Raw genomic sequence first — 20,091 nt, forward strand, 5'->3', positions numbered from 1 at the left:
TCTGCTATTGTATTGTATTGTATTGTATTTGTGGAGATTCTCAGCCACCCAAGTCGCAGTTACCCCAAAGGTGCACACTAGACTTTGTTTTTTCCTGGAAGACGTTCTCGCTTCTCATCCAAGAAGCTTCTTCAGTTCTTCATTAATGCTGATGAACTGAAGAAGCTTCTTGGATGAGAAGTGAGAACGTCTTTCAGGAAAAAGCAAAGCCCAATTGCCTTTTTGGGGAAAAAAAAGCACCATTGGGACATGCTGGATCCCAAATCACCAAAGGACATCAGAATCTGCTTGCGCTGCTTAACCCACCCCTGGTTTATTAGAATATTCATGACGGGGAGAAACATGGTAACAAGGTCAGCCAATGAATAGGCATAGCAACTCGATCAGCCAATGGGAGCTTAAACAGAAAAAAGCTTAAACGGAAACTACTCTGCGTGCTCCGAACTCAGAACTGAAAACTCCTCTCTGCTGTACTGTTGCCTGTGTTTGCGTGTAACTACTACTACGTTGGAGAAAATCTACATTGGTGCTGTACATTTATTTATCTTCATGGGTTAATACGTATGTAAAGAAAGTTAATGAATCCAGCTAAATCAGTTATTTGTGTGTGCTTTCTGGAAGTAATGTTCTGCAGCAAACTCTGACGTGGTTGCCTCTTTTGTGTGTCGGCAGTGGATCTGTTGCGACATCCGCTACCTGGACGTCAGCATTTTGGGCAAATTTGCTGTGGTGATGGCTGACCCGCCCTGGGACATTCACATGGAACTCCCCTACGGGACGCTCACGGACGACGAGATGAGACGTCTCAACATCCCCGTCCTGCAAGACGACGGGTTCCTTTTTCTGTGGGTCACTGGCCGGTAAGTGAGACGACGGGGAATCTAGGCCTGTTGATGAAAGAGGCAACAGGAAGAAGCCTGGACCAGTCTTGGCTTGGCAAGTGATAAGTTTCTGGTTGGTTGAACTAGGAAATTCCGGGAGGAAAACTACGGGAGCCCAAAAAGATAGAAAGGACGGTTGCAGGAATACCTGCCGGTTGCCAAGTATCAGAATTTTGATCGTGCATCATAGGGATGCTGAAAAAACTCATGCAAAAAACAATATTTTTTAAAAAAAAACGCTGTGAAAACATGTTAGAGCTCATAACTCGCTTTTTTTCAGTGCCACTTGTCTAGTTTAAGGAAGAGAAGCACTAGGGGAGTCTAGTATAATTAAACTAGTCTGTCTACTTCAGGGGCCGGCAAGCTTAAAGCTACAAAGTGGCAGGCCAAAGATTCTTAAAGGAACCTTAAGAAGTAGTGATTTCAACTTTTGCTTCTTTTGCAGACAAAGTGGCTTTTTTGAAGAGAGGCCGCCTGTCAGGCCTGCAGAGGTTCCTTTAAGAATCTTAAAGGAGGGAGAGAAAGGGAGGGGGAGAGAGGGAGAGAAAGGGAGGAAGAGAGAAAGAGGGAGAGGAGGAGGAAGAGAGAGAAAGGGAGAGGGAGAGGAAGAGAGAGGAGGAAGAGGGGGAGGGAGAGAGGAAGGGGGAAGAGAGAGAGGGGGAGAGAGAAAGGAAGAGACGGGGAGAAAGAGAAAGGGAAGAGGGAGAGGAGGAAGAGAGAGGGAGAGAGATAAAGGAAGAGAAGCAGGGAGATAGAGAAAGGGAGGGGGGAGAGAGAGAGAAAGGGAGAAAGAGAGAGAGGTGTCAGACCTGTAGTTATGTTCTTTTTAGGATCTTTGGCCTGCCACACTTTCTTATAATTTCTTATGCTGTTTCATTAGTGTAGTAGTTGGGAGGGGGGAATAGAAAGGAGTAGGATTGTGGAATGTTTTGTTGTCATTCTTTCTAGAAGCTCAAGGTCATCTTTTGTCTCCGTACTTCGACACCTGACCGGAAGCAGAGGGGTGTAGATACCAGTGTGGAAGAAATGGATTGGGGCATGTGATTGATTTACGGGGGTGGTGATAGATCATGAACTTTCAACTGGGTGAACTCTCAGGATGTAAATCAGAGTTGGAATTTCATAGCAGAGTGCCAACATGCCTGTAGTATTAAATTGGAACTTTAAGGATGATTCTGTTCTGGACTCTGATTTACTTTTGCATGGTATTTGGAACGCTGACACAAAGGTCCTAACCGGAAGCTCCCATTTCAATTCTGAAGCCGTCTGGATGTCCGGTTCCCCCACCATAGAGTCTCTTCCCAGCATGGCGCCCTTTTTCCTCTGTCCTAACCGAAAGCCCTATCAATTGTGGAGCCAACCGGAGACAGGGAGCCACAGCAGAGGGATGAAATAGCCACATGAGGCTCGAGAGCCGCAGGTCGCTGACCTCTTGTCTGGTTTAAAGAAGAGGAGGACTAGGGGTGTGTCTAGTTTAATGAACTACCGTGTTTCCCTGAAAAATAAGACCTATCCCGAAAGTAAGTCCTAGCTTGATTTTTTTTACATGCGGGCCCAATATAAGCCCTACCTCCAAAATAAGCCCTAGTTAAGACCCCGACCACTCCGGGGTGCACGGGGTGAGGCAAAACACACAGGTAAAAATCAAGCTAGGGTGGGGATGGGAGGGTAGTGGAGATGCTGGTACCAGTAGGTAAGTACCTACTAGTAATTTACCTTCGGACAATTGCAGCCAGGCATTGCACACTCCAAAACCTCCCTCGATTTGCTGGCCCACTTCTTCTGTGGCCATTTGCCGCTTCTCGCATGCGTAGCCCCCAGCCCCTGTTACGCCGTCAGAGGCCTTCAGGAATGATCTCTGCAGCTGAGAAGCGGACTCCGGATTGATGCGCGGTGCCTCTTGGCCTCGTTTTGCCGTAGACAGTGACGTGCCGTGAGGTTTATGGCTGGTGAGGCACTGACACAGTGGTGGGTTTCAAATTTTTTTAGATTTGTGGACTTCAACTCCCAGAATTCCACAGCCAGGCATGCTCAGTTCCGATTTAAAGCGACAGCATTTGTTTTTCTCCTTTGCGAAAGAAGTTTCCTTCTTTCTTTTTCTTCTCCCTTCCCCTCCTTCCTCCCTCTCTCCCTCCCTCCCCCCTCTCTCAAACACACACACACACACACACAAGTTGGATTGGACTATCTCTCCTACCCCCTTCCCTCTCTCTCACTCACTCTCTCTCAAACAAACACACACACACACACACAAGTTGGATTGGAGGGAAGAGCACCAGCGAGGAGACCACAGGAGGAGGCAGGAAGCCAGTCAAAGAGCCATACTGGATCACACACACTTTCCCCCAGCCCCGGAAGGATCCAGCCCAGCTTTACTGATTACAGGTTTGAAAAGGCAACGTGGCTCTGCCTGCAATCAAACTACACTTTGAAGTTTGAATTCCTCCCCCTCCCTCCGACCCACACGTACCTTTTCCAGCTGTTTCAGAGAGGATTTCAACTCTGCTCTTGCCTCGGGTCCTCTGAAGAAGCCCCACCCAAATGAGCGCCCTCTACTATGAGGCAGGAGAACTGCGTGCCTCACCTACGTCAGGGATTTTTAGGCTTTTAACCCTTGCTTAACTTGATCGAGGGATCACAAAACGCCTTAAGTCAGACTACATGAGGCACGCAGTTCTCCTGCCTCATAGTAGAGGGCGCTTTTTTAAAAGGCTTTTTTAAACAGTTAAGCAGAGTCATCCATGGTGAGGCAGCAACTAGCTCAGCTTTTTCCTTTTACATTTTTTTTTCTTTTCATGATGAGAGTGGTGAGGCTGTGCCTCCCCTGCCTCACCTGACTGCACGTCACTGCCTGTAGATGATAACAGAGCTCCGGATTCACAAGCTCATTCTTGGAGGCTTCTGACAGCAAAATGGAGGCCCGGGGGCGACACGCACAAGCAGCGGCAAATGGACACAAGAAGAAGTGGGCTGGCCGCAGGCTTCTGATGGGCGGAGCTATCGGTAGCGCTGCTGCGAGATTAGTCAGTGGAAGACATCCCCTGAAAATAAGACCTGGTGCTTTTTTTGGTGACCAAAAAAATATAAGACCAGGTCTTCATTTCAGGGAAAATCGGTAGTATGTGTAGTTTAAAGAAGAGAAGGACTAAGGGTGTCTAATTTAATGAACTAGTGTGTCTAATGTGGGATGCAGTGGCTCAGTGGCTAAGGCGCTGAGCTTGTCGATCCCAAAGGTTGGCAGTTCAGCGGTTCGAATCCCTAGCACCACATAACGGAGTGAGCTCCCGTTACTTGTCCCAGCTTCTGCCAACCTAGCAGATCGAAAAATGCAAGTAGAAAAATAGGGACCCCCTTTGGTGGGAAGGTAACAGCATTCCGTTTGCCTTCGGCGTTTAGTCATGCCGGCCACATGACCACGGAGATGTCTTCGGACAGCGTTGGCTCTTTAGCTTTGAAATGGAGATGAGCACCGCCCCCTAGAGTCGGGAACGACTAGCACACATGTGCTAGGGGAACCTTTTCCTTTTATGACTAATGTAAAGAAGAGAAGGACTAGGGGTGACATGATAGCAGTCTTCCAATATCTAGGGGGCTACCATAAAAAAGAGGGAGTCAAGCTATTCTCCAAAGCGTCTGAATGTAGGACAAGAAGCGATGGATGGAAACTAATCAAGGAGGGAAACAACCTAGAACTAAGGAGAAATTTCCTGGCAGTTAGAACAATTAAATCAGGGGAACATTTTGACTTTAGAAGTTGTGGGTGCCCCATTTCGGGAGCTTTTTACGAAGAATTTGGACAACCCTTTGTCTGCCATGCGATAGGGTTTCCTGCTTGAGCAGGGGGTTGGACTAGAAGACCTCCAAGGTCCCTTCCAACTCTGTGATTCTGTTCTGATGTTCTGCTAAACTGCCCGGAAATCTCTGCCGGTCAGAGATATGTAAATTGGATTCCAGGGCTTTAAAAAAATTATCCTAGAAGACGAAGGAGGCAAAACACATCCTCTAATGTTGCCATGAGTATTGCATGGAACTAGCCATGAAGTCGACGTTCCTAAGTGAAAAACGGTTGAGTCACTTTTTTCCGGGCCATTTATAACTTCAATCACTAAAAAAAAAAATGTTTTAAATGTAACAGATGAACAGTTGGAAGGGACCTTGTAGGTCATCTAGTCCACCCTGCCCAAGCAGGAGACCCTACACCATTTCTAACAGATAGCAGTCCAGTCTCTTCTTGAAATCTTCCAGTGATGAAGCTCCCACAACTTCTGAAGGCAACTTCTGTTCCATTGGTTGATTGCACTCATGGCCAGAAAATTTCTCCTTATTTCCAGGTTGAATCTCTCCTTGTTCAGTTTCCATCCATTATTCCTTGTCTGGCCTTCAAGTGCCTTGGAAAATAACCCCACCTCTCTGTGGCAGCCTCTCGAATATTGGAAGTCTGCTATCATGTCTCTCCTGGTCCTTCTCTTAACTAGACCAGCCATGCCGAGTTCCTGCTTTACTTTTACTTTACTTTTATTTAGATTTTTATACCGCCCCCTCTCCCCAAAGGGACTCGGGGCGGTGTACAGTCAAATAAAAACACATCAATAAATAGAAAATACAAACACAAAGAGGAGGCAATAAGAAACTGTACATATCTGAAGTAAAGTAGTTAAAAGCAATATTTAAATACCCTAAAAATACCCAATTAAAATTAAAATCTGCCAGGAGGTAGAATAAAACTATAAATGGGCCAGGCCGGCTAAACGGAACAGGTGAGTCTTCAGTTTTTGTCGAAAGGAGCGGAAGTCGGTGGTGGTTCTGATATCGTTCTGCAACCGTTCTTCCTATGTTTTAGTCTCCAGCCCTCTAATCATCCTGTTTGCTCTTCTCTGCCCTTTTTTCTAGTGTTTCAACATCTTTTTTTATAGTGTGGTGACCAAAACTGGATGCAGCATTCTAGGTGTGGCCTTACTAAGGCTTTATAGCGTGGTATCTGTTATGTCCCAGCTGTCAATCAGCACAGTTTTAATTTAATTTAATTTAATAATTAGATTTCTAGACCGCCCCCTCTCCCCGAAGGGACTCGGGGCGGTGTACAGGTATAAATTTAAAAAACCATACAAACAATAGTATACATAGCTAAAATTAGATTAAATAACCCCTGTACGAATTTATAAAAATTAAAAACTTCGACCATAAAACCAATCAGAAAAATTTAAAAATAAGACTGAGGTGGGAAAGCTGGAATTAGGCCAGGCCGGCTAGCTGAAACAGGTGGGTTTTAAGTTTCTGACGGAAGGAGCGGAGGTCGGTAGTCATTCTAATGTCAGGGGGAAGGACATACATTGGTTAAGCATGAGTTAAGCTGTGTTCTATTGGTTAACGTTAAGCTAAGTTCTTATTGGTTAACGGGTTGACAGCTGTGGGTTTAAAATAAATGGTCAACCCAGAGTTCGTTGTATTCGTTCTGAAGCAGTGGTGAATAAACCGTTCCGTTAAAAGTCTCCGACTCTCACATTGAATACCGTCCAGAATATATAAAAGTATCGGTACCTCCCTGGATCTTGATTGTATTCCTCTGTTAATGCAGAGTTGAGGAGTACCAGTCTTTGGTGTGATGGAGAGAACTTTCTTTCCCACTGAAGAGTCTGTGTGCCTTTTTGGAAGGATGAACTCTTGATTGACTAACCCGTTTCCATCTTGCCCACAGAGCCATGGAATTAGGGCGTGAGTGTCTCAATCTGTGGGGGTGAGTATGGGATTGTCATTGCCGTTTTCTCCCTGGGGTAGGAAAGGGACCTTGTCCACCCCTTAACCTTTTGCCTCTTTGATCGGGCTCTGTTTTCTGTCCCCCTCTCCGGCCAATCAGGTACGAGCGGGTGGATGAGATCATCTGGGTGAAAACCAATCAGCTGCAGCGTATTATCCGAACCGGACGGACGGGCCATTGGCTCAATCACGGCAAGGAGCACTGCTTGGTAAATAGAGGGACAATTGGAGCCTGCCCAACCCCTGACCGCCACCTGGAAAATGTAGCACATTAAGTCTCATGTACCAGCTCCCTGTTGGGGCCTGCCAGTGGCCAGCAGAGCTGGCAGCAGATTCAGACATTGAGGAGGTTGGGGAGGAACATGGGCCCGTCCTGGAGTCTGGGGAAGGCTCTGATGAGGGCTCTGTGTTGGAGGCAGAGATGGGGCCAGGGCTGTCTGACAGTTATCAGCTGCCTTCAGAGTCAGACATCAGTGAGGCAGAGGAACAGCTGGAGCCTGTTCCCAGTGTGCGCATGCAGAGTTGCCAGACGAAGGGAACGGCTAAAGAACAGGGGTCAACTTGGGAGTAAGGCCACAGTTGGACAGTGAATGGCCCCTCCCAGAGGAAATAAAAGAGGAGCGAAAGGGGAGTGGAGTTTGCAGGAGACCATTAGTTCGCTTCATTGGTTCGTGACTCTCTGAGACTCCTTACCAAGTTTTGCAGATACCGGCCTGGCAGCTCTCCAAGCCAGAGAAGGTCTGCGACTGTAAATCCTCCCTTGAAAGACTTTGCTGGAGGTGAATGAGCAGAATTCAGAGTCAATTAATAAAAGGGTTTTTTTGTCGGGACCAGGAGATTGCTTCATGCTCTCGAGAAGCCTCGGTCACAACAGAAGGAGACTATAGTATGAGAATTGGATAGCAACACGTATTAAATTTAGGATGGAATTGATTTGGATTTTCTAGAATTGTTTTTGTGCCGGAGATTTATCGGCTTTGCTATTGAGGAGAAGACATGCGGCCAGGGGGAAGCTCTTTTGAATGTACCCCATGTTTTGTTGGGGGATCACTCACTCTACATGATGTGCACCAGAGAATTCCCACTATCAATTGTCTCCGTTATAAGTTAACAAATGGGGGTTTTTTTTGGTCAGGAGAAGGAATTGCTTCCTGCCCTGGGGAAGCCTAGGTCAGGACACTCCCCACCATTAAGTAGTATCACCTGGATGAGAATGTCTTCTCTCGAAGGTAAGGGTTCATTCTTCGAGCTGGTGGGTTTTTGTTACCAGGCTAGATAACACGCTACCGCCCGCCAGGTTCGGCCCAGCTGCTCACTTGATAGATGTGTCGGTGCTGCTCCTGTAAGCCTTTTGACTTTTTTGGCCCACGAGAGGTCATCAAAAGTCTACAGTTGTTAAGTGAATCAGGCGCTTATCCTGGCGATGATCTAGGGGAAACGTGATGGCAGTCTTCCAATATCTCTGGGGTTGCCCCAAAGAAGAGGGAGCCAAGCTATTCTCCAAGGCACCCGAGGGTAGAACAAGAAGCAACGGGTGGAAACTAATCAAGGAGAGAAGCAACTTAGAACTGAGGAGAAATTTCCTGACGGTTAGAACAATTAATCAGTGGAACAGAAGTTGCCTCCAGAAGTTGTGAATGCCCCAACACTGGAAGTCTTTAAGAAGATGTTGGATAGCCATTTGTCTGAAACGGTGTAGGGTTTCCTGCCTAGGCAGGGGGTTGGACTAGAAGACCTCCAAGGTCCCCTTCCAACTCTGCTATTGTATTGTATGGGATGGCGTCTGACTGCCTTCGTTTGCTTTTGATGGATAGGTTGGCGTTAAAGGAAACCCCCAAGGCTTCAACAGAGGACTGGACTGCGACGTCATTGTGGCAGAGGTGAGGTGACCCGATGCTCTTCGGTTGAGGTCCATCAATCAGAATACAGCTGGAAGGGACCTGGGAGATCTTCAAGTCCAACCCCTGCTCAAGCAGGAGACTCTATAGAGCAGCGATGGCGAACCTTTTTTGGCTCGCGTGCCAAAAGATGGGGGGGAGCGCAGGGGGGGGGGTCGTGCGTGGGCGTGCCACACCCATAATGCAATGCGCGACACCCACCCACCCCAGTGCGCATGTGCTCATGACAGGCGCTCCCCCTCATTTTTGGCATGCTTTTTGCGCCCTCCCCAGGCTCCAGAGGCGTTAGAGGATCCTGGGGAGGGTGAAAACAGCCTCCCCCTGCCCTCCCAGAGGCTTCAGGAGCTTCCCTGAAGCTTTAAACGGAGCGTTTAAGCCCTCCACAGTCTTCAGGGACCTTCAGGAGGCTTCCCTACTCTACCCTACGCCACTCCAATCCACTCCACTCCATTTTTATTCTTATTCTATTTCCTATTCTATGCTATTTCATTCCATTCCATTTTTATTCTTACTCTATTCCCTTTCCTATCCTATCCTACCCTACTCTGTTTCATTCCATTCCATTTTTATTCTTATTTTATTCCCTTTCCTATCCTATTCTATTTCATTCCATTCCATTTTTATTCTTATTCTATTCCCTTTCCTATCCTATCCTACCCTACTCTGTTTGATTGCATTCCATTTTTATTCTTATTTTATTCCCTTTCCTATCCTATCCTATTTTATTTCATTCCATTCCATTCCATTTTTATTCTTATTCTATTCCCTTTCCTATCCTATCCTATCCTATTCTATTTCATTCCATTTTTATTCTTATTCTATTCCCTTTCCTATCCTATTCCATTCCATTCCATTTTTATTCTTACTCTATTCCCTTTCCTATCCTATCCTATCCTATTCTATTTCATTCCATTCCATTTTTATCCTTATTCTATTCCCTTTCCTATCCTATCCTATTCCATTCCATTCCATTTTTATTCTTATTCTATTCCCTTTCCTACCCTACCCTATTCTATTTCATTCCATTCCATTTTTATTCTTATTCTATTTCCTTTCCTATCCTATCCTATTCTATTTCATTCCATTCCATTTTTATTCTTATTCTATTCCCTTTCCTATCCTATCCTATCCTATTCTATTTCATTCCCTTTTTATTCTTATTCTATTCCCTTTCCTATCCTATTCTATTCCATTCCATTCCATTTTTATTCTTATTCTATTTCCTTTCTTATCCTATTCCCTATTCTATTTTGTTCTCTTCTATTCTTTTCTGTTCTGTTCTATCCTATCCTATCCTATCTTACCCTAATCCTATCCTTCTATTCTATTCTATTCTATTCTATTCTATTCTATTCTATTCTAGCCTTGTAGGTTGCTGCCTTGGGAAGCCTTTGAAACTTACTCTCTGTTGCCCTGCAGGTTCGCTCCACCAGTCACAAACCAGATGAGATTTACGGCATGATCGAGCGGCTTTCTCCAGGCACCCGCAAGATCGAGCTGTTTGGACGACCTCACAACGTACAACCCAACTGGTGAATGGTTTCTCCCCTCACATTGTTGAACCAAACCTAGCTTGAAATCTGACAGAGTAGAAAGCAAGCTATAGTTTCCAGGCCCAAATTTAGAAAAGACGTGGGTTTTTTTTTGTTGTTGTTGTTTTAATCTCCGAAAAACTAGAACAGCATTCGCTCCAACTGGGTTCCAGAATGTGGTTTTTCCCCTCACGTTGTTGAGCCGAATTTGAAATCTTGCAGAATAAGAATAGGAAGAGAGCCAGAGTTTCCAGGCCAAAATTGTAAAAAGGCCTTATTTTTAAAATCTCTTTAAAAAAAAACTACAATAGCATTTGCCCAACCGGGTTCCAAAATTTGATTTCTCCCCTCACAATGAACCAAACTAATTTGAAATCTTGCAGGATAGGAAGCAAACCAAAATTCAGAAAGATCTGTTTGTTTGTTTTTAAAATCTCTGAAAAACTACAATAGCATTCACACAACTGGGTTCCAAAAGTTGGTTTCTCCCCTCATGAGAACCAAACCTACCGTATTTTTCGGAGTATAAGACGCACCTTTTTCCCTCAAAAAAGAGGCTGAAAATCTGGGTGCGTCTTATACACTGAATACAGCATTTTTTTGCCTCCGGAAACCCCGGCCCTTCATCAAAATGGCTGTGCATAGCCTTTAGGAGGCTTTCAGAGTGCTCCCGGGGGCTGGGGAGGACAGAATTGGGCAAAAAACTGGCAGTTTTTTTGCTCAATTTTTCCCTCCCATCTATAAACCTCGTAAAGGCTATGCATACCCTTTTCTTGACAAAAAGCAGGCCCGTTTTTGCGAAGAATGGACCATTTTTTCCTCGTTTTTAGGGCCCCCACCCCCCCAGGAGCACTCTACAAGCCTTCTAAAGGCTATTCAAGCCCTTTTTTAAAACAAAAAACAAAAACCCGTTCCCGTTTTCAAAAAAAACGGGCCGTTTTGGGGAGGTCTGCAGAGTGCAAAAACTTTTTTTTTTTTAAATTTCCCTCTTCAAAGTCTTGGTGCGTCTTATACTCCGAAAACTACGGTAAATTGAAATCTTGCTGGATAGGAAGAAAACCATAGTTTCCAGCCTGAAATTCAGAAAAATCTGGGTGTTTTGTGTTTTTTTTTAAATCTACGACAGCATTCGCCCAACTGGCTTCCAGAATTTGGTGTCTTCTCCCACGTTTTGAAATCTAGCAGTCTAGGAAGCAAACCGTAGCTTTCCAGGCTGAAATTTAGGAAGACCTACTTTAAAAAAAAAAAAAAATCTCTGAAAAACTACAAATGCATTCGCCTAACGGGGGTCCAGAATTTGGCTTCTCCAGTGGTGGGATGCTGATGGTTTAACAACTAGTTCGGTGAGTGCTCAGATGCGTGCTTGCGTGCAGTGCTGAAAATGGAGCATTTAGAAGCTCAGCTGCTTATCTTCCAAAGTCAGGAACAGTAAGTAGAACAGCGGGGGGGAGGAGGGAGGAATCAGCTCAGTGGTGAGTTCCGGATTCCGTTCCAACTGGTACGGTTGGAACGGCCCCGGCGTCACCCACATGGACGCGCGCAGCACACTTGTGCGTGCCGCGCTCATGCGTTGTAGCGGCAAACGAGGCTTCCGCAAACCTCCGGGACACTCCAGCTGCTGGGCGGAGTGTCGCGCAGGTGCTGTACTCGCCGTGCGCGGAAGCGCCGAAAGCTTTAAAACACAGTGTTTTAAGGAGCTCAGGCAGGCGGGTGGGCTCTCCGGAGCACCGTACCGGAACGGTACCCAGTGCTCCGGGCAGGCTCCGGTACGCCCGTACCAGGGCGTACCGCCTGCAACCCACCACTGAATCAGCTGTGCCACGTGATTGAGATGCGCTAGAAAGCAGGAAATAAAGGACAGGATAGGGCGGGGGCGGGTGGGTGGGGCCAACTGATCGTCTGAGCTACCGGTTCACCCTAAGCGGTACGAACCGGCTGAATACCACTTCTGGTGTCCCCCCTCACGTTGTTGAACCAAACTTAACTTGAAATCTAATTTGAATAGGAAGCAAGCCGTAGTTTCCAGGCCGGAATTTAGAAAGACCTGGGCTTGGTTTTTGTTTTTTTTTAACCTCTGAAAAATTACAACAGCATTTGCCCAACTGGGTTCCAGAATTTAAATTAAGGTTGTTGGGAGTCTGCCAATCGGCTCCTCTTCCTCGTTTCTTGGCTGTAGGCTCAAAAACCCATTTACGGCCAAGGTATACGGAACTTTTCAGAGTATAAGACGCACCTTCACACACACACACACCAAAAGAGGCTGGAAATGTCGGTGCGTCTTATACACCGAATACGGCCATTTTTGGCTTCCCCAAACCCCACCCTGAGCGTCCCACTGTTGCCAAAAACGGGGGGCGCAGTGGGTTTGAAAGGTCTACAGAGCGCTCCTGGGGGACGGGGAGGGCAAAAATTATATTTTTTCTTGTTTTACTCTTCGAAATATTGGTGCGTCTTATACTCCAGTGTGTCTTATAGTCCAAAAAATACGGTATTTATTTTAAGGTTATGAGACTACTGACAATGCAGTAGTCCTTCTTTTTTTGTCCTCCTTTTGTCTTTTGTCCTTCTAAAACGGACAAAAGACAAAGAAGTATATGGCACTCTAGATATGAAACCGCTATTTCTAATTCCTCATTATTGGGCGTTTCCCCAAGATTGCTTGAAACTGCTCTCATTCCTCCATGTTTAAGTAGGAATCTCTTCATTGGTCAGCCAGATGCTATTAGAGGGAGTCCCCGACTTACCAACATAATTGGAATCAGAACCTCTGTCGCTAGATGAGGTAGCCATTAAGTGACTCCTGTCTGATTTTACAACCGTTTTACTGCAGCATTAAGAAGCAAACCACTGGGTTAAGCGAAGGCCATGCTTGTTAAATGAAGCACGCCGTCGCTAAGTGAATGCGACTTTTCCCCACCGGCTTTTGCTGGTCGGAAGACGGCTGGGAAGATTGCAAGTGGCAATCCCCGGGATGCCGCAACCATCCTAAATACACATCCGTTGCCAAGCACCCAAATTTTCACTCACGTAACTACAGGGACAGTACAAAGTTGTAACTTTGAACAGTGACACAAATGGTTCTTAAGTTGAGCATTGCCTGTTTGGGTAGTTTGTCCTTGATGCAAACACACACTGGTTGGTACCCACAAATCATGGCTTGTTCTCAACAGAGGTGGAGGTAGCATCCATACATGGGTTGACCTTGTCCGCCTTCTGATTGAACTGAGTCTGATGAAAGTTAGACACGCCCCTTGTTCCTAGCCTCACCCAGCTTTACGACTCAGTCCACTTCATGGACGGTCGTGTCATGGTGTGTCTCCCGAGCACTTTGCTGATTTAATGATTGGTTGAAGAATTAATTGATATTGACTCCTTGTACTGTGAGTGGGACTGGAATGGTATTCTGAGCTGTCAACTTGGGCTGGAGCATGAGGGCTCAGGCCCATAGCTCGCCCTGTGGGCCATCTGCCTCCCAGGCCCTGACTAGGCGGGAGAGAGCGTAGCGCTCTTGAAAGGTCACTACCTGGACCTCGAATCCCCGCCTATCTCGGACGGCAAGGAACGATCGCAGTGCTATTGGGGATCCCTTCAAAACGGAGAGGCAGGAGGTGAGACCCTGAATCGGCCCAGGCCTTTGTCCCTGCAGTGTTCTGCCCAGAGACTATCGCTTGTAGCAGGGCGGCTAGAGAATGTTGAAAAGGGCACGAACCGCCATTTTGGTTGCTAATTCCCTTTTGAAATGGCGGATGCTGCAATTGCTGTTCCAAAGGCTGAGGGAACTGGAGCCCAAGGGCTTCTAATCACGGTGGAGGCTTCCACTTCCCAGGCTGCAGCAGATCCCAAGGGACACAAAAAATCCGACAAAGACGCTGCCTATGCCAAACGGAAGATCGACCCTCCGCCTTTCTCATGATATTTTGCCTATTCTCTTTGTCCTCCAGGATCACCCTTGGCAACCAACTGGATGGGATCCATTTGCTGGACCCCGATGTGGTAGCTCAGTTCAAGCAACGGTACCCGGATGGAATTATCTCCAAGCCTAAAAACATGTGAGCCCGCGTGCGAAAAAGAGGCTGCCATAATGGACCAAGGAGAAGAGGACAACTGCCCATGGAGTCGTGTCGTTGGCTCGGGAGTACAAATGGCAGCAAGGCAAAGAAGGATGTGTATATTCTAATCTTTTAATAAAATGGGTGTTTTTCTAGAGCCGAAGGGCCATCGGGGATTAGCAGGAGACCTGCGAGAGGAAATACTCTCCTGCAACCGTTTGAGTGAGCCCACTTTGCTGCCAGAAAACCAAATGCAATAGTTGTACCATGCGATCCACGGGGACGCAGTGGTTAGAGTGCAGTACTGCAGGCTACTTCTGCTGACTGCCGGCTGCCTGCAATTTGGCAGGTCGAATCGCACCAGGCTCAAGGTTGATTCAGCCTTCCATCCTTCCAAGGTCGATAAAATGAGGAGCCAGATGGTTGGAGGTGATACGCTGACTCTAAATCAGGGGTATCAAACTCGATTTCATTGAGGGCTGCATCAGGTGGGGGGAGGGGGCAGGGATGGGCATGGCAAGGGTGGGCGTGGCCAGCTTAACACCCGTTTTTGCCTGCGATGGAGTCCTGCAGCACTCTGCCAGCGAAAACTGAGCTTGGGGGACGCACGCGGGGCCCCTGAGCTCCATTTTTACTGGCAGAGGCACCGCGGGCCGGTCCTCTGGTGTTTCCAGGCCGGCCCTGCTGGCCAGATCTAAGCACTCCATGGGCTAGATCCAGCCCGCAGGCTTTGATTTTGACACTCTGCTCTAAACTGCTTAGAGAAGGGATATAAAGTACCGAGAAGCAGCATATAATTCTAAGTGTTATTGCTAGTGCTACATACCGTGTTTCTCCAAAAATTAGACAGTGTCTTATTTTCTTTTCACCCCTGAAATAAGCACTTGGCCTTATTTTCGGGGAGGTCTTATTGTTGAGGTGCAGGAGGCAGCAAGCATGGTCACCTCAGGGCTGCTGCTATGTTATAGTATTTTTGGGGAGGGCTTATTTTAGCGCATGGGCTCAAAAGCCCGATTGCGCTTATTATCTGGGGAGGTCTTAACCAGAGGTAGTCCTCGACTTACAAGTTTGTTTAGAGACCGCTCAAAGATACAACGGTACTGAGAAAAAGGGACTTGTGACCGTTTTTCACACATGACTGTTGCAGCATCCCCAATGTGTCATGATTTACATTAGGATCAGTGGTGAGTTGTAGGCGGTACGCCCCGGTACGGGTGTACCGGAGCCAGCCCAGAGCATCGGATGCAGTTCCGGTACGGTGCTCCGGAGGGCCCACAAGTCCGCCCGTGCTCCTTACCAGTCTTTTACATCTTCTGCGCTTCCATGCATGTGCATGGCACTTACAGCACCTGCACGCCGCTTCGCTGAGCAGCTGAAGTGTCGCGGAGCCGCTGACACCTGCCGCCCGTTATGCGCGTCCATGTGGGTCCGGAACCCACCACTGATTAAGATGCTTGACCACTGGTTCATATTTATGACGGTAGCAAGTGTTCTGGAGTCAAGCCATCTTTTGTGACCTGAGAGGCAAAATCAAGGAGGAAGTCAGATTCAAACTTAACCAGTGCAGTGGTTCCCTTCACAAAGATGGCAAGAAAGGTCGTAAAATGGGACGGAACTCACTTGGCAAATTTCTCTCTTAGCAACACACACACACACACTGGGCTCAGTGGTGGCCGTTAAGTCGAGGACTACCTGTAGCACTGTTTGACGTTGAGGGTCGAGGGAGACTGAACTCCCGTCGGTATTGCCCCATCTCAGCTGGCAACAAAAGGAAAAGGTTTCACTCTTGATCTTGGGATTGGTTCTGAGATTTGGGGGTGACCGTCCCCTCTTGCTGAAGGATAGGGAAAGGGGAATTTATCAGCAGACCTCACCGGCAGGTCGAAAACACCTTACATTTGAAAAACCAAGGTCACTCTTTTGAAGACAACAAAGTCCACATTCCGGATCGATAGGACCATTGGTTTAGAAGAGGGGTTCAAAGAGGTCATTTATGTTAATGCTAGCTGATATCCTGGCGTTGCCCGGGTATTTATTTATAGGGTGGGGGGGAAATGTCCAGACCAAATGTAATTTCTAATGTTGGATATTCTCCCTTACCAGAGAAAACTCCCTTGTGGACTACTGTGAAGCCGTAACTCCACTGCTGCACAGTAGAAGCCATTTTACGGTAGTACAGTAGAAGCCATTTGAAGGCACAACAGGAGAACCCACACCCCGAGGGGTTTTAGGGGTGTCTTACCCTCCACAGTATTTGTTTCCAGAGAATAAGTCATCTGTGTACCAAGTCTGGTTGACATTGCTTGAGGCATTCCAGAGTTATGCTGGAAAATACACATACACAGCGATAGAGAGAGAGAGAGAGAGAGAGAGAGAGAGATACTGTAGATGATAGATAGATAGATAGATAGATGATAGATAGATAGATAGATAGATAGATAGATGATAGATAGATAGATAGATAGATAGATGATAGATTATATATAGAGTAAGATAGATAGATAGACAGACAGAGATATATAGATATAGATGATAGATAGATAGATAGATAGATAGATAGATAGATAGATAGATAGATAGATAGATAGATAGATAGATAGATGATAGATAGATAGATATAGATAGATGATTGATGATAGATAGATATGATGGATGGTTAGATAGATAGATAGATAGATGATAGATAGATAGATAGATAGATAGATAGATAGATAGATAGATAGAGATAGATAGATAGATAGATAGATAGATAGATAGATAGATAGATAGATAGATAGATAGATAGATAGATAGATAGATCGATCAGCCCTCTCAGCAGCGTGGGGAAGATAAGGCACCACCATATCTTAGTCCTAAAGGTGCTTTTTTCTCAAGAGGCAACTGGTTTTTCTTTGAAGACATTTCGCTTCTCCTCCAAGAAGCTTCTTCAGCTCTGACTGGATGATGGGGAATGGAAGGATTTATACTCCTTGCAGGCAGCTGGTCATTTGCATCCCTTTAGAAGGTCGTTGAGGCCACTTGGAGGTTTATCTGTGTCCTCGGGGGGGGGGGGAGGCGGGGGTGTCACCTGAGTAGTGTCAATGGTTCCTGTAAGCCTGCAATTTTTTTTCTGGAAATCCGCTCATACTCCCAATACCCATTCAAAGGGAGTGTATGGCTAAAAGGATGCAAATGAGCAGCTGTCTGCAAGGAGTATAAATCCTTCCATTGCCCGCAGTCAGAACTGAAGGAGCTTCTTGGACGAGAAGCAAAACGTTTTCAAAGAAAAAAAAACAAAACAGAAAAGTCCAGTTGCCTCCTGAATAAATAAAAATAAACACCTTTGGGGGGGACGACAACCATGGAAAACGAAGAATCTCCATAGACTTTCAGTTCCAAGAAGATTCCGCCTCCCCATTTTCACTCGGAGACGAGGTGGCCCTCAGGGAACAGATGAATTCCCAAGTCGCCTCAATGGCGCTCTCAGAGCAGAATGGGGCAACTCACCGCAGGAGAACTCCCCACGGGTTAACTTGTTTATGGGGACAATTCAAGAACTCGAATGATTTCAAGTAATAAAAACAATTTAATTTTTGTCATTCACATTTCATTCTGTCCCCTTCTTTGGCCGCCTCTCTTTCATGATTCTCTTCCACTCTTTCGTCAATATCGGTCGCAACTCGTGGCCCGCAACGAGTTGTCCCCGGTGATTTGTACACCCAAGCCTGAGGAGACCGCGGGGGTGGGGGGGGTGCAGCTGCCTTTTGAAAAATCACCTTGGAGGCACCTTGTTTAGGGAAAGTTGCTTTCCACGGGCTGCCCCAGAGCTCCCCCACACTATGAAAAAAAGATGTGGAGACTCTAGAAAGAGTGCAGAGAAGAGCAACAAAGACGATTAGGGGACTGGAGGCTAAAGCGTATAAAGAACGGTTGCAGGAACTGGGCATGGCTAGTCTAGTGAAGAGAAGGACCAGAAGAGACATGATAGCAGTCTTTCAATATTCAATATTTTCCACGGAGAGGTTCAAGCTATTTTCCAAAGCGCCCAAAGGCCAGACAAGAAATGATGGATGGAAACTGAAGGAGAGATTCAACTTGGCAATCAGGAGAAATTTTCTGACCGTGAGAACAATCGACCCATGGAACAGAAGTTGCCTTCGGAAGTTGTGGGAGCTTCATCACTGGAAGCTTTCAAGAAGAGACTGGACTGTCATCTGTCAGAAATGGTGTAGGGTCTCCTGCTTGAGTGGGGCTGGGGGTTGGACTAGAAGACCTTGAAGGTCCCTTCCAACTCTTGTTTTTCTGTAATTTCATACCAGATTTGTCGATGGTATCCCCAGTGAAAGACTGGGGGGGGGATCATTAAATAACACTTGTTTGAGGCTGGAAACGACCAGGAATATCCCAAGTTGACCTTCAAACTACAAGGTGAAGAAGCAGGCTCTCCGTTGAACATCTTAAACGCATCTCAGACTTATTTCAAAGGTGTTTTTTTTTGTTTTTTTTTACAAAAGGTAACCCGACTTAAGTTGAAAATGTTTCACTTCTCATTCAAGAAGCTTCTTGGATGAGGGATTAAAACTCTCCTGTGGCAGCTCTAGAGGTAGGAGGGTATCAACTGGCTGGATTTGTTATGAGCCCCAAGCTACTATTACGGATTTTTATCAATCCACAATTACTATAAATTACTACCATCTTCTAGCCATTTATTAGGTGTTCCTAATAAATGACTGGATCTCTTTTGAAACTTGGCTCAATGCTCAGGAATTAATTAGGGCATCTTTCAGAAACCTGACAGCTAGTCCTCAACTTACAACTGCTTTCTTAGTGACCAAAGTTACAGCGGCACTGAAAAAATGTGACTTGCAGCCAATTTTCAGTTATGACTTTTGCATCACGTGATCAAAATTCAGAGGTTTGGCAACCGGTTCAGACTTAACAACTGTGGTGTTATATTTATATATATAAAGTATAGATCTATTTCAAGCTATTTAAGCTCTCATCAGCTAGCTAGTTTCTGGGATTCGAACCTGGGCTACTTACGTTAGGTAGATGTATGAACCTCTAAGCCACGGGCTATCCTCGCTTTGTCGGCTGTACCAGGGGAGAGATTCAATGTTTTTTCTACCAGGGAAAGCTGGTCTAGCCAAATATGAGGCAGAGCATATACTGCTTCCGCAGAAGGATATGGCTAGCTCAGGGATTGGCAACCTGTGGCTCTGGAGCCGCATATGGCTCTCATCACTCTGCTACAGTTCCCCGTTGCTGATTGGCTCCACAATTGATAGGGCTTTCGGCTGGGACAGGTAGAGGAAGGACATTGCTCTATGGTGGGGGAATTGGACTTCTGGTCAGCTCCAGAATTGAACGGGGGGGCTTCCGGTTAGGACCTTTGTGATTTATTTTTAAGGTTGCCAACCCTTGGGCTAGCTGATGGCAGCTAAATAGCTTGAAATAGATCTATACTAGTCACCCTTTATGTCTTTCTCGGTCAATATATATTTAACACAAACAGTTTGTCGCGAAAGCGACTGCCTGCAAAGGCTCCTACATTGGGGCTGAAAGGCGAAAGCAGAAGTAGTATGCTGCGCCCCATATTTGGTTAAACCAGGTTGTCCCAATAGAAAAAAAAACACTTAACGACCGCTGCTGCGTCCCAAGGTCATGTAGTTATTTTTTTGCAACCTTCGGACAACCAAAGTCAACAGGGATGCCAGATTCACTTAAGAACTGGGTCACTAATTTCTCAATTGCAGTGATTCACTTAACAACCGTGGTAAAGAAATGTTATAACTTGGGTTGAAACGCGCTTCACCAATGTCTGGCTTAGCGAGAGAAATTTGGGGCTCAATTGCAGCCGTTAAAGTCGAGGACTACCTGTTGTGTTAATAAGGTGGTTGGGCTTTAGCTCGGGATGCGCGAACCCAGCTGCTCCCTCGGACGAAGTGCACGGGAGCTTCACCGACCCAGATATTCGTACCAAAGAGTTGCAGGCTGA

The 20,091-nt window shown here is 46.3% G+C and overlaps 1 protein-coding gene across 1 annotated transcript in view; it reads left to right on the forward strand.

The window, feature by feature from the left end:
- Window positions 1-14,271, forward strand: part of LOC309382122 (N(6)-adenosine-methyltransferase catalytic subunit METTL3-like) — a 29,967-nt gene extending 15,696 nt beyond the window's left edge. The window contains exons 6-11 of the mRNA XM_081933625.1: window positions 673-860; window positions 6,577-6,615; window positions 6,736-6,844; window positions 8,450-8,515; window positions 9,953-10,065; window positions 14,007-14,271. Coding sequence (XP_081789751.1) covers window positions 673-860; window positions 6,577-6,615; window positions 6,736-6,844; window positions 8,450-8,515; window positions 9,953-10,065; window positions 14,007-14,118 — 627 coding nt within the window. The 3' untranslated portion in view covers window positions 14,119-14,271. The remainder of the gene's footprint in view (window positions 1-672; window positions 861-6,576; window positions 6,616-6,735; window positions 6,845-8,449; window positions 8,516-9,952; window positions 10,066-14,006) is intronic.
- The last annotated feature ends 5,820 nt before the right edge of the window (window positions 14,272-20,091 follow it).

This window comes from Natrix helvetica (genome assembly GCF_964273705.1).
Source record: "Natrix helvetica genome assembly, chromosome: Z".
NCBI lineage: Eukaryota > Metazoa > Chordata > Lepidosauria > Squamata > Natricidae > Natrix > Natrix helvetica.